General features: G+C 49.3%; 1 protein-coding gene across 1 annotated transcript in view; it reads left to right on the top strand.

Moving 5' to 3' along the window:
* ARHGAP40 (Rho GTPase activating protein 40) overlaps positions 1-14,656 on the top strand; it is a 51,047-nt gene that overhangs the window by 15,874 nt on the left and 20,517 nt on the right. Inside the window, exons 2-5 of the mRNA XM_011929055.1 lie at positions 7,266-7,468; positions 10,884-11,101; positions 13,290-13,365; positions 14,166-14,314. Coding sequence (XP_011784445.1) covers positions 7,266-7,468; positions 10,884-11,101; positions 13,290-13,365; positions 14,166-14,314 — 646 coding nt within the window. The remainder of the gene's footprint in view (positions 1-7,265; positions 7,469-10,883; positions 11,102-13,289; positions 13,366-14,165; positions 14,315-14,656) is intronic.

Genomic DNA, 14,656 nt, shown 5'->3' with positions numbered 1-14,656 from the left:
ATGCTGTTAGTACTGAGCTTGAGGAAGTTTTTATGTATGTATGTATGTATGTATTTATTTATTTATTTTGAGGTGGAGTCTCATGCTGTTACCCAGGCTGGAGTGCAGTGGTACAGTCTTGGCTCACTGCAACCTCCACCTCCTGGGTTCAAGCGATTCTCCTGCCTCAGCCTTCTGAGAAGCCAGAATTACAGGTGCCTGCCACCATGCCCAGCTAATTATTTGTATATTATACAACATGTTTCACCATGTTGGCCAGGCTGGTCTCGAACTCCTGACCTCATGATCCACCTGCTTTGTCCTCCCAAAGCCCTGGGATTACAGGTGTGAGCCACCACGCCTGGCCTGAGGAACTTTAATGCAGTGTTCAGAGTAGTACCTTGCAGCGGGTCAGTGTTAATGCCTGTTGGTTAGAATAGTCAATGCCAGCTCACTCCAGGGCCTGTGTTGGAGTCACTTGTCCCTGTGGCCACAGAACCTGAGCTTGTGACTAAAGCCTTTTCCTCCGCTCACTGTAACCTATAATATTTATGATGAGGACAATGGTGATGCTGCCGATAATGATAATAGTATTATTATTATAAAAATTCCCATTTCTTGTGCACCTAGTATAGGCCAGATATTTTGTCAGACATCCCATTTACATTTCCTGTGATGCTCGCAGTGAAGATAGCTCTGACTGGCCCCCACTTTGCAGAGGAAACTGAGGCTAAGACAGGTGAAACATCTCGCCCAAGATGCCTCGGTGTCAGGTCGGGACGGAACTCAGCCTGTTGAACTCTGGAATGCCACACCCTCTGCTGTCAGCATTTCGTCAGAGTCAGGGTGGTGAGGTCAAGGGCAGGCTCACTCAGTGGAATTGAAGGCTGCCCCCAAAGCCCTATTCACCACTTTCGGGGGAAGCCCTCGGCTGGGTTGCTGAAGCCAGGCCACGCTCCCTGCCCCGGCAGGTCCAGGCTGAGCTGACCTAGTTTGGCTGCTGGAGAGGAGGCTCGGCTACACCTCCACCGGCTCATCCTGATGGCCCGCATTCTTGCTCCCTCGGTCATGCCGGCTTTCGGCTTCGCTGAGCAGGCTCTCAGCTTTGCTGAGCAGGCTCTCGCTTCTGTGGCTCTCAGCCTTGCATGGGTTTCTGCAGCCCTGCCCTTTGGGAAAGGCCTTTGCTCCACTGTCATATTGTTCTCACTGCCTGCTGTGACCTCATGGGCAAGGATCTCGCTAAGATCACCTTGCAAAGCCCCCTTCTCTACCCCTGCCTTCCCATTTTACAGATTTGGAAGCTGAGGTCCATAGAGGAAAAGGGACATGCCCACAGCTGCACAGAGCATGAGCAGGGGAGCTTGGATGGGAGCCGAGGACTTCTAGGCCCTGCCTCATCTTCCAGGCCCCCTGGGGGGAAAGTTTGTGTGTGTGGAGAGAAGGGCTTTGCATTCAGGAAGGCTCCAAGCCACTGTGAGGGCTCCGGCCCTCTGAGTCACTGCGGGAATGTATTTCTTTCATGGTCTGCGCTCGTAAGCCCCTGACCACTCTGCAGGACAGGAACTAGAGGCCACTCACTGGCTGGGCAGTGTTGGGTGAATCACTTGCCCTGTCTGAATCTCAGATAGGAAGAGCCCAGAAGCAACATAGATTGATCAAACTAACACTGACTGAGGACTTCCTGTTCTAAGCACCTTATATATATTTGCTTCCTAGTAACTGGCCATAGTAAGGGCTCAACAAACATTTGCTGAATGAGTGAATCGGCTCTTACACTACACTGCCCCAGGTAGTCTCTGTTAGCTTCATATTAAAATGAGGAAGCTAAGGCCCAGCCAGGTTTGGGGACTCCCCAAGGTGACATTGCTAATAAACAACAAATCTAGGATTCAAATTCAGACCCATTTGACACTAGAGCCAAATTTCTTGACTTTTTTTTTTTTTTTTTTCTGAGACGGAATCTCACACTGTCACCTGGGCTGGAGTGCAGTGGTGCGATCTCGGTTCACTGCAATCTCTGCCTCCCAGGTTCAAGCAATTCTCCTGCCTCAGCCTCCTGAGTAGCTGGGATTCCAGGCGCCCGCCACCATGCCCACTAATTTTTTCTATTTTTTAGTAGAGACGGGGTTTTACCATGTTGACCAGGCTGGTCTTGAACTCCTGACCTCGTGATTCACCTGTCTCAGCCTCCCAAAGTGCTGGGATTACAGGCATGAGCCACCGCGCCCAGCCCAAAGTTCTTGACTTCTAAATTTACAAATCTGTTTATCTATTGCTTTGTGGCACCTAACGACCATCATTTTATTCTGCTCAGGGATTCAATGGGTAAGGAATTGGGACAGAGCGGGCAAGGATACCTGCCGTCTGCTCCGTGATGTCTGGGGTGTCACCTGGGAAGACTGAACGGCTGGGGGTGACTTCATGCTGGGGACCGGAGTCATCTGTCTGGAAGTTTCTCCACTTATGTGTCTGACACCTACACTAAAACAATTCAAGGGTGAGGTTCAGCTTGGGCTGTTGACTGGGGCACCTGCATGTGACCTGGCACTTGGCCTGAGCTTCTCAACATAGCAACCCATTCCAAGGAGCAAGCAGAGGGTGAGAGAGGCAGGTGGGATCAGCTTGGTCACTATGACCAGATGGAGAAGTCTCATCGCTTGACCTCTGCTGTGTTCTCTTAGCTGAAGCTGTCACAGCCTGACAGATTCAAGGGGAGGAGACACAGGCCCCACCTCCCCATGGGAGAACAGTGAAAGAATGTTGGGGCATACATGGTATCCGCTACAACTACTATATTCCAGGCAGTGTTCTAGGCACTAGGAAGTCAGCAGGGAATAGAGAAGCCAAGAAAGAAATAGTTCCAATAGAAATGAATGTGTTATAGAAAAGCAAAGAGCAGAGACCTAATCCAGGTTAGGGATGAGAAAAGTTGTGTTTGAGGAAGTGACTTTGAGTCTGAGACCTGAAGGGTAGTTAGCAGACAAGGGAGGGATATTCCAGGCAGAGGGAAGAAGGAGGTATGTGAGACGAGGCTAGAAGCATAGGCAGGTCAGCCCAATGCCTTCGTAAGGCATTTGGGTTTTATCCTCAGGGTCCTGGGATACCATGAGGATTCCTAGATGCAGTGAAAGGCCAGTTCTGGGAGCTTGGAAGATCTTTCTGAACCAGAGAAGGATATATAGAAGAAACATAGGAAGACTGCGATGAGGCTGTGGTTCAGGCGAGAAGTGATGGTGGCTTGGACCACAGTGGTGGTTCAGAAGTTAGTGGATAGAAGAGTTGTATGAAAGGTAAAATTCATTAGGGGTTCATGGAATGTGGAGACACCAAAAAGGGTGTGAGGAGTGGCTCTCAGAGTGCTTGATGGAACGATTTGATGAGACAGGGAACTCTGAGACAGGCACAGTGTCTAGAGTGGGGAAGAAAAAATGCATTCAGATTACTTCATTTACACCTGGGGCCTCCCTAAATCATCTAGTATGGCAGTGAAGTGCCCTGGCACTGGGCCTTGCAACCTGGGTTCAAATCCGAGTTTTGCCACTTGCCAATGGGATAAGTCTGGTGAGTCCCCCAATCCTGTTGTGTCTGTTTCCTTGTCGGTAGTTTGGAGACAATAGCACCTCCACACAGGACTGATGTATTAAACTGAGGCTTGGCCAGGCTTGATGGCTTACTTGTGGACTCCCAGCACTTTGGGAGGATCACTGGAGTCAAGGCATTTGAGGGCAGCCTGAGCAGCATAGCAAGACCTCGTCTCTACCGAAAATCAAAAATTAACTAGGCATGGCGGCATGTGCCTACAATTCTAGCTACTTGGGGGGCTGAGGTGGGAGCATTGCTTGAGCCCAAGACTTCGAGGCAGCAGTGAGCTATGATCATGCCATTGCACTTGAGACAGAGCGAGACCCTTTTCAAAAAAAAAAGAAATAAGCTAATGCTTGAACATGTTTGCCTCTGGGTGTGTAGTAAGTACTCGGTAAAGGTTTAAAAAACCAAATCACGACTGGAGGCTGCGCCGTATACTTAGGACCTGCGTACTTTTCTGCATGTGCTATACCTCAGCAAAGTGCTGGAAACAAAACAAAGCATCAGCTGTATTTGTGAGGCTCTGAACACCTTTTGTGGATGTGTTCTCTTCCTATCGGTCTCTTCCTAGAAGAGGGGTACTCACCGCCATGCTGCAAAATGCAATGTTGGAACAATGACACCTTTAGCACTGTGGGTGTTTCATTTTGTTTCTGTTCTTTCCTGTGCCCCTCTCTGACCTCCTCAGAATGTTCTTCCAAAGAAATAATTGCTGCCCCCTCACTGCTTAGCTATCAAATGGTGATAGTGTTGACAATTTTGCTTGGGTTTAGTCGCTGCAGTTTTCAAACTGTCACGAAAACACACAGATGTCGGTAATTTCAAAGTGAATCGCAAAGCAACCAAGGAAACGGAGCTGTGCCCCCAGCATGGGGTGCCAAACAGATTCGCAGGAGGCACTGACTAGTAGTTTTCTCAAAAAGCATAAATAGAGCGGAACAGCCAATTTTATAATTAACTGGGACTTGGTCTCCAGTGAAGCTTCTGCTCTGTGCAAATGCTGGAGCTGTTGCCAGGAGGTTGCACCATGCCCCTTCCTTCAGGCTCTGGCTGACTGGAGGTTTCTTTGCTTTACCACATTTTGAGTCTGTTTCAGGATGGAATTGTTTAGGACTCGGAGTTGAGCTCTGTGTGGGCAGGATGCCTGGGAGGAAGCCACAAGCCAGGGTCTATGGTAGAATCCTGGCAGGACAGGCTATGGGCAGAAAGAACATGGGTCCCTCATTCAAACATAGTTAAGAATTTTGAGATGGTGACAGCAGAGCTCTGAACCAAGTGTGGGCTGCTTCTGAACCTGGGCCCTGTGTGACTGCACAGGTCGCACATCCATGGAGCCAGCCCTAGGTCCTAGATTACACCTCCAGAAACTGACGGGACAACAGTGAGTGACTATAGGCTGAGGGCAAAATACGCCTTCAGGGACTCCAGGGGATGGAATCCCACAAGAGGGGGGCTAAGCAGGCAGCAGAGGTAAAGTCAAAACAAACAAACATCCAATAAAGTAGTCCTTTTTTAGAAGTCATGTGGCAAGAGTTCACAAACCCTCTGATTCAGCAACTCTACTTCTAGGATTCTCTTCTACTGTACAAAGGAGCAAAGGTAACAGATGGTATTATTTGTGATATTGATGAATAGAAACAACCCAAACCTCCATCAAAAGGAGATGAGGGTATTTCAAGTAAATGCACTGTGTGGGGGAGCCTCCTGTGAGCATCCAGCTCCTCAGTAAAGAGCTATCAAATGCTTAGCGTGCATGGGACTCTTGTGGGGCTGGTGGAGGACTTGAGTTCTGGGTCTTGGCTGACAGGAGCCCAAAACAATGTCCCCTGAGTGAAGAAGAGAGTGCCTGCCTTTAGATTAAATATAGCAGGGAAGAAATATGAGATGTCTGCACACCAAGGTGTTAGCACGGAAAATGTGGTCGCAGTCGCAGGAGAATGATTAATTTTCTACTTTGCTCACTTCTGCATTGCTGGGAATTTTTGCAATAACTGCATATTGATTTTATAATGGAAAATATAGCTAACAAAAATCTGTTTTAAGGCCGGGCTCACTGGCTTATTCCTGTAACCCCAGTACTTTAGGAGGCCAAGGTAGGCCGATTGCTTGAGCCCAGGAGTTCGAGAACAGCCTGGGTAACATGGCAAAAACCCTGTCTCTACAAAAAATGCAAAAATTAGCCAGGCATGGTCGTGTGTACCTGTAGTCCCAGCTACTCAGGAGTCTGAGGTAGGAGGATGGCTTGAGCCTGGGAGGTGGAGGTTGCTATGAGTCATATCGCGCCACCGCACTCCAGGGAGGTGGAGGTTGCTATGAGTCATATCGCGCCACTGCACTCCAGCCTGGGCCATAGAACCAGACCTTGTCTCAAAAAACAAAAACAGACAAACAAAAAACCCATAAAAGCATATATATATGTATTTTTTTAAAAAAGCAGCATGTGGATGACTTTTCCTTTTTAATCCAAATGAGTCTTGTTTTTTAAAAGGACAGTTCAAACCAACTATGTTTATTGGTTTTCTTTGCCTTTTGTTTGTTTCCACATGGGAGCTTAAATATCTATAGAACTTGTATAAGTGTATAGAATATAAAAGTGTATAGAATATATACTTTTCCCACTTAAGGAAACTGGGGAAATGAATATCTTCCCTCTCTTCTGGCAGAAGTAGTTTATGGTCTATTTACTGGCCCATGTCAGAGTCTAGATGACTCCAGTGTAGTATTTTTGCCATTATGACCAGCCCCACTGTTTCTCAAGGATTTGGGCCAGCAACAGAGGCATTTTGTCCCTAAGCTCATCTGAAGTCCTGGACTTCATTTATATGGACCAGGAGACTTGCACTGTCTTACTCTGAGATTCTTTGATTGCATGAAGCAGAAATTCATTGATCGTAGCTTGGGAAGAAGAGGTGGATTAAAGGGAAGGATGTGGGAATGAGGGCTCTAGGGTAAACCACATAGCCTGGATCATGAGAGGCTGCAAGTGAGACCTGGAAAATCAAGCTTAGGTTACCCCACATCCCCCCATGGCTGCAGAGGGTCTCCTCTCAGCTTCTCTTGGAAGACTGGCCACTTCAGTCCCTCCAGCCCCACACGGCTTCCAGTTCACGTGCCTGATACTGACCCCTCTGCCCTTGGTTCAACACCTTGAGAGAATGAGACTAGCTCAGTGATGTATAGTGCCTCTGTGATCAGGTACTTGCTCTGTTCAAAGCTGGCTTGGAGAGGGGAGGAGATGAGGTGCCCTGTGATACAAACAGGAAAACCAAGGCTTGGCAGCCAGACTCACAAAGGAGGAGGTGTGAGGGAAGGAGATAGGAGACTCTCTGGGTAAAAATTCGGTGAGATCTGTGAGACACTGCCCTGTCATTTCCTCGCCTGTCTTGGTGTTTAATCGTCTCTCGGGAATGCTGCATTTACCGTACGTATGTCCAAGACTGTTGGCCTTGACCAAGAAGGCGGAAGCAAGCAAAGCAGTCTGGCCCTGCTCTGTCCCCTGCAGCATTGCTGGTTTGCAAGGATCCCGCAGGGGTGATGGGTCACCAGTCGATTTGCTGAGATCACCCTGAGAAACGTGCCTAGGAAGCTTGCTTAGCCCCCAGGGGCCCCAGGCTGATTTCTGGAGAGCCACAAGCCCCAGCACAACCCCCATCATGAGCAGAGACTTGCTGACCTCCCTGCACCTTCCCCACTTGCTACAGCTCTGGCCCCCCCTCAGGCCGAATGAATCAGCTTCCCCAGAAGAATCCCCTGCAACCACGCCCTGCTGGCTGTTCCCACTCCTGGCTGTCCTCGGCGGAGAGCTCCAGCATGGATGGCTTTTGGATGGAGGTGGAACGGATCCAACAGAGAGATGAGCTGAGGGAAGAGGACAGTGGCGGGAATGAAGGCCAGCTTCCAGAGGGTGAGGGATCCCGGCAGGGGCCTGTAGCAGTGGTGGGAGGGCTTGATTCCAGGCAGAGAAATGTGAGAGGATCCAGATATGAACCAGAACATGACAGCATTTTCTCTGTTGCCTGGACTGGTGCAGTATCCTCTTCACTGCTCTCCCTGCTTCACCCGTGCTCCTTACTGTCTGTTCTCCACGCCATAGTCAAGACGATCTTTTAGTAAAGTTAATTAGATTATGTCCCTCCTTAGAGTGAGTCGTTCAGGAAATATTTTTTGAGTTCGTATTATGTGCCAGACACTGTTTAGGCACTGGGGATACAACAGTGAATACAAAACAGTCTCCTATCTACAGAGCTAACGTTCTAGGGAAATTCTAAGCCCTCTGCTCAAAATCCTCAAATATCTCTCCATCTATCACAGAGTAATAGACGATTATGTGTCCCTATTATCTACAACTATGTAACAAACCACCTCAAGCTTAGCAGCATAATGCAACAATAATCAATTATTATGACTATTATTATACCTCACTGTTGGAGGGGTTGAGTGGGCTCAGCTAGGTAGTTCTTGCTCAGAGCCTCTCATGCAGTTACAATCAAATGGTGGCTGGGGCTGGAGTCATCTCAAAAGATTTCTCATCTATGTGCCTGGTGGTGGATGTGACCTTCAGGGGGCCTCATCCGGGAGTATCATCTGGGATTATCATCTGGAATATCTGCTTGAGGGCTCCACATGTGGCCTGGGCTTCCTCACAGCATGGCGGCTAGGTTCCAAGCACAAGACCAAGAGAGAGAGCTGGGTAGAAGCTGTTTTGCTGCTTATGACCCAGCTTTAGAAGAAAGACAGCATTGCTTCTGCTGCATTCTGTTATCCTGCATGCAGCTATGTTCAAGAGGAGGGGAATTAGACTCCACCCCTTGATGGGGTGAGAGTCAAAGAATTTGGGGACATGTAATAAAGCCACCAGATCATAACTTACCAGGCTTTACATAATTGACTTCGTGCCTCCTCCCTGCCTCTTCTCCTCCCACCCTGACTTGCTGTCACTCTACTTCTGTCCTCGGGCCTCCTTGCTGGTCCTTGACCCTAAAAGCACTTTCCTGCCTCACGTGCTTTGTCCTCACTGATCCCTTGGCCTAAAATGCTCTTCCCCAGGCATCTGCATGGCTTGTTCTCTCCAGTCAGGACTGGGCTCAAATGTTACCGCCTCAGAGAGGTCTTCATCAGCTTCCCTACATAAAAGAGCACCCCTGCCCCGTCACTCTCTAGCTCCTGTCCTGCTCTATTCGTTGCTACAGCGATGATCACTGCCTGACTTTACCTAGTGCACTTCACTGTGTATGTGCCTGTGACCCCCACTAGAATGTAACTTCCATGAGGCCAGGGACATCATCGGCCCTTTTCACTGCTGTGTCCACAGTGCCTGGAAAAGAGCCAAGCACATTCCCGTCCTCCATCCTTACTTGTTCAGCAGATGAGGGAATGAAAGGGCTCCACATGGAACCCTTCCTGGTTTGGCATGTAATTCAGCTGGGCTTGAGCCTGGTTGGCAAAACAGACGATGCAGTGATGCAGACCTCTTAAGGGCCTAATAGTCACATGTAAAAAAATCCCTGGTTATACTAGAAGTGGTTTCAGGAGTTGCCCTGCATAAGAGGTCCTCCATGTGGCCTCTCTGGCATCTAATTTCCAACAATACACAGGGAGTAGAGTCAGATAGGGTCAGAGAGAAGCCACTTTGAGCAACTAAATAAACACAGGAGCTTTTTTAGACTCACAGAGCTGAGGGATCCTGAGTGGCATGGAGCCAAGATTGGTTTTGTTTGTTTGTTTGTTTCCTTTCTTTTCTTTTTATTTATTTAATTTTTGAGACAGAGTTTCACTCTGTCACGCAGGCTAGGGTGCAGTGGTACAATCTCGGCCCACTGCAACCTCCACCTCCCTCCTGGGTTTAAGCGATGCTCCTGCCTCAGCCTCCCAAGTAGTTGGGACTACTGGCATTTACCACCACACCCATCTAATTTTTGTATTTTTAGTAGAGATGGGGTTTCGCCATGTTGGCCAGGCTGGTCTTGAACTCCTGATCTCAGGTGATCTGCCCACCTTGGCCTTCCAAAGTGCTGGGATTACAGACATGAGCCACTGTGCCCGGCCATCTTTTCTTTTTATTCAGACACCAACTTGAACCAGAGGGATTGTTAATAACTTATTTTTCCCATCAATGTCTACTCATGGCAGGTGATGTTGGATGCGCCATTTGTGGTAGGGATCTTGTTTCCTTTTAAAATAGATTTGTTTAAGTAAAAAATGTAGCCCATGATTAAGGGGATATATTTGGTAAGGAATTTTACAGGGATAATTAGATAGAGATAAAAATTATAAAGGTGGTAGGTGAATGCCTACATTTCAAGAAACAGTGGCTCACTGAAAGGATCCTGTACAAACAAAAAAATGTCTGGTATTGTGATAGAATCAGTACCTCCACCAGCCAGCACAAGTCAGGAATGGACCCACAACGTTGCAGCTGCCCTGGAGGCATCTGTTCTGGTTCCCAAGTGCAGGGAAAATGTTGGGGGAAGACTTGGATTATTTGTGAAACCCAGGCTGCCATAAAAGCAGTTTTGTTTGAGTTTTAAAAACAATTATTACTTTGTTGACTAACTTGGTCAACACCGGGTACAACTGTACACCCTGCCAATCCTCTCGCACATGTGTTCAACTTCCGGTACGAGCTCTTGTGCATTTCCCCCGTAAGGCCAGTGTTTCTCAAGTGTGATCTGAAGACCCTATTGCATTAGAATAATCTGAGGAAGACATTCCAAGTGGAGATTATCAGGCGTGAGGCCTGACGTCCTGCAGCAGAATCCCTGGAGGTAGGACCCGAGATCCTGAAGTCTTAACACACCCTCCCATTCCAACTGATGGTTTCGCTGTGGGACTATGACAGTTTCCTTAGGAAGCATAGTCGAGGGGACAACTCCAACACAAATAAGGTCTTGAATATGGAGGACTTCCCAAAGGGACATCAACACCCACCACCAACTTCCCAAGGGGACACCGTGTGACCCTGTGGTGGTCTCTGCCAGATTTTGGAGAAGTGGATTCATTACTTTGGAGAGAAGTGGGTCCAAAATCAGAACATGCAGAGCCCTTCAGCCAGCTGTTTTCCAGGGATTGCTATGTTATGGGTTGACATCCATACACTGACTAATGCCATCAGTACCCCCTACCCCGCCCCCAATTCTCAGAAGGCTCATTAGATCTTCTCCCGCAAAGAGTCTGGTTGGTGTTAATAGGTCCCATGATCAGATATGCAGAAACTTCTGTGTCCAGGTGAGAGTGTGCTTCTATGCAGAACTTTGGTTATCATGTGTGGCTGAGTGCAGAGCTGTGTGTGTTCATCTGGGTTCTACTTTCGTTGGCAGAAGGGGAAGCCGAATCCCAGTGGCTGCAGGACACAGGCCTGTCGGGCCTCCTTGGTGGCCTGGGCTTGGACAGTGATCACAAGGAGCTCCTGTCCACCCTGACACAGACCCAGGTGGCCGCTGTGTGCCGCCGGCTGGACATCTATGCTCGCTCAGTGCGAAGACAACACAAGACACCTGCCAGAGATGTCAGGGATGTCTTTGGGGTCTTCAATTCAGTGGTAAGTGGCATATGGGTCATTGCAGGCCCTGTCTGACTGGGATCTCTGTGCTGCCACCACAGCCTGAGAGATGCAGGGATCCTGCTGAAGGGCGTGTTGGTATGTGTGTGTGTGTGTGTGTTGGTGTGTGTGTGTTAGTGTGTGTGTTGGTATGTGTATGTGTGTGTTGGTATGTGGGTGTTGGTGTGTGTGTTGGTGTGTGGGTGTTGGTGTGTGTTGGTGTGTGTGTTGATGTGTGTTGGTGTGTGTGTTGGAATATGTGATAGTGTGTGTGTGTTGGTGTGTGTGTTGGGGTGTGTTGATGTGTGTTGGGGTGTGCGTGTTGATATGTGTGTTGGTGTGTGGGTGATGGTATGTGTGTTGGTGTGTGTTGATATGTGTTGGTGTGTGTGCTTTGGTGTGTGTGTTGGAATATATGTGTGTTAGTGTGTGTGTATTGGTGTGTGTTGATGTGTGTTGGGGCGTGTGTATTGATGTGTGTGTGTTGATGTGTGTGTTGGTGTGTGTTGGTGTCTGAGTGTTGGTATGTATGTTGGGGTATGTGTGCATGTGTGTTGGGTGTGTGTGTTGGGGGTGTGTGTGTTGGGGTATGTGTTGGGGGTGTGTGTGTTGACGTGTGTGTTTTGGGGTGTGTGTGTTGGTGTGTGTGTGTTGGTGTTTGTGTGTGTTGGGAGAAAGATCCTGTTCCCCTGCCCTCCGCCCCCGCCAACACCTTGAACCTGGGGGCCTCGCTGGGCAGGTATGTGTTGGGGGTGTGTGTGTTGACGTGTGTGTTTTGGGGTGTGTGTGTTGGTGTGTGTGTGTTGGTGTTTGTGTGTGTTGGGGTGTGGGGGTGTGTGTTGGTGTGTGTGTTTTGGGGTGTGTGTGTTTTGGGGGGTGTGTGTTGGTGTGTGTGTGTGTTGGTGTTTGTGTGTGTTGGGGTGTGTGTTGGTGTGTGTGTTGTGTGTGTGTATTTAGAGTGCATTGGCTTGCACACATATGTCTCCCTGCCTTCCACTATGTCCCTACATTGCATGTAGGTCTCCACCTCCCATGCATGCCACTGCGTATATGCCTGTTGCCACTGTGTGTCCTTGGGTGAGCCTGAAAGCCTAAGTTCTTCCTATATAATTGTTATCGATGCAGGGCAGGCAAGCCCCAAAATTGGGGATTCGCTGTGGAAGCTTTTGGTTTCACTCAGGAAAGAATTCAAGAGTGAGCTGGCGGTAGAAGAAAACAATTTTATGGAGGTGGCAGTGATACATAGCGTGACTGCTGCTGCAGAGCAGGGCCACCCTATAGGCAGTGTGTCCAGAGCAGCAGCTCAGGGGCAGGACCAGCCCATAGGCAGTGTGTCCAGAGCAGCAGCTCAGAGGCAGGATCAGTTCGTAGGCAGTGTGTCCAGAGCAGCAGCTCAGGAGCAGTTCTGCCTTTTAATTAAATGCAAATTAAGGAGTGAGTTATTCAGAAATTTCTAGAAAAGGGGCAGTAATTTCCAGGTGTTGCCATGGCACTGTGGGCATGTCTTATGGAGAGGTGTTTTTGCCTCTTCCCTGTTTCAGCCAAAGTCCCACCTCCTACCTCATTATCAGTACAAAATACTTTTTTTTTTTTTTTTTGAGACTGAGTCGCCCTGGCTGGAGTGCAGTGGCGTGATCTTGGCTCACTGCAAGCTCCGCCTCCCAGGTTCACGCCATTCCCCTGCCTCAGCCTCCTGAGTAGCTGGAACTACAGGCGCCCGCCACTCCGCCCGGCTAATTTTTTGTATTTTAGTAGAGACGGAGTTTCACCATGTTAGCCAGGATGGTCTCTATCTCCTGACCTCTTGATCCGCCCGCCTCGGCCTCCCAAAGTGCTGGGATTACAGGCGTGAGCCACTGCACCCAGCCAGTACAAAATATTTTTTATTGTCTCTGTGTTTCCTGCTGACACTTGAAGCCTGATAGGTTGTGGGCATCATCTCTCTTGGAGTGTCTCTGAAGTGGCATAACAGTGATTAAAACCACAGGCATTGAAGCCAGCCAGACTCGAGCGCCAGTGCCCATTCCCAAATTAGCAGCTGTGGGACCTTGGGCAAGTAACTCAGCCTCTCTGGGCTTCAGTGGCTGGTCTGTGAAAAGGGGTTGTGGGTGGCTCCTGTCTCACTGGGTTGTGTGAGCATTGTCGGCTTCCTATATGAGTAATTGGGCACTGTCTGTAATTTGCATAGAAAATGTCGTCAGAGAATGGGGACTCCAGTATGAAGGGGGCCCAGCTCAGTTCCGGGGCCTCTAAGTCTCCTCCAGGTAAGTGGTCTTCATTCTCCAGGGCCCTGAGAATCGTCCAGGCTGCATAAAGGGCTGCTCTGTGAAGTAAGAGAATGTGCGCACCTCCCAGCATTTGCCACTTCCTGCTGACTCCCTGCCTTCCCTGCTCAAGGGCAGTAGGGAGGAACCCTGAGGGGACAGTTTAGGCCCTTGAGTTGTTGCCATCAGGCCCATGGGGCTCAAGATGGGAAAAGTCTCTTCCTGGGCAATTGGCCTTATCTAGGAAATCACTTCCTGGGGCAGTGAGGGTCTTAGCTAGGAAATCATTTCCTGTGGGTAAGGGGCCATAGCTAGGAAATCACTTCCTGGGCAGTGAGCCTGAGCCCTAAACCTAATTATCTGATCCTGGGGCTTTGAACTTGAGTTGGGAGATCTCTTCTTTTTTTTTTTTTTTTTTGAGATGGAGTCTCGCTCTGTCACCCAGGCTGGAGTGCAGTGGCCGGATCTCAGCTCACTGCAAGCTCTGCCTCCCGGGTTTATGCCATTCTCCTGCCTCAGCCTCCCGAGTAGCTGGGACTACAGGCGCCCGCCACCTCGCCCGGCTAGTTTTTTGTATTTTTTAGTAGAGACGGGGTTTCACCATGTTAGCCAGGATGGTCTCGATCTCCTGACCTCATGATCTGCCCGTCTCGGCCTCCCAAAGTGCTGGGATTACAGGCTTGAGCCACCGCGCCTGGCCGGGCGATCACTTGTTAGGACTAAGGGCCTAAATTCTGAACCCAAGCGCTTGCTTCCTGGCAGCCAGTTCTCACTGCCTTTCTGCTTTGTTTCCCCCACAGCAGCAGAGACTGGGGGGCTGCAGGAGCAGGCTGGGAGGGAAGAAGCCTTCAACATGGACTCTGCCTACTCAGAACAAGCTGCGGTGCTCCTGCAGAAGAGCAGGCCATCCCAAGGAGGCGCCTCTGCCTGGGGCAAGTGTTCCCTGCCGGTGAGGATTTTGTCCACGGGGCTGGTGGCTAGGTCTCCCGTGCTCAGGCACCAGCACCTGTCTCTTCACACCTTCCACACTGACAGGCACCCAGCACAAAAGTTGTCGAATCATTCATTCATTTAATTCGTACCACAAATATTTACTGAGTGACCGCTGGGTGTCAAGACTGGGGAGCAGGGTGCTTACAGTCTAACAGTCCTGTCAGTATTATCTCCATGCTCTTTGTTTTTATCCTTAGAAAGCCCTTCCTCCTCCAGCAAGCTCATAACTGTCCATCAACATGTTTTTCTAGTTACTTTTAAAATTAATTTTAGTGCCTGGAGTGACAGACAGAGACCC

This window comes from Colobus angolensis, unplaced genomic scaffold, assembly GCF_000951035.1.
Source record: "Colobus angolensis palliatus isolate OR3802 unplaced genomic scaffold, Cang.pa_1.0 Scaffold8, whole genome shotgun sequence".
Taxonomy (NCBI): domain Eukaryota; kingdom Metazoa; phylum Chordata; class Mammalia; order Primates; family Cercopithecidae; genus Colobus; species Colobus angolensis.
This window is presented reverse-complemented; position numbering and strand designations above follow the sequence as displayed.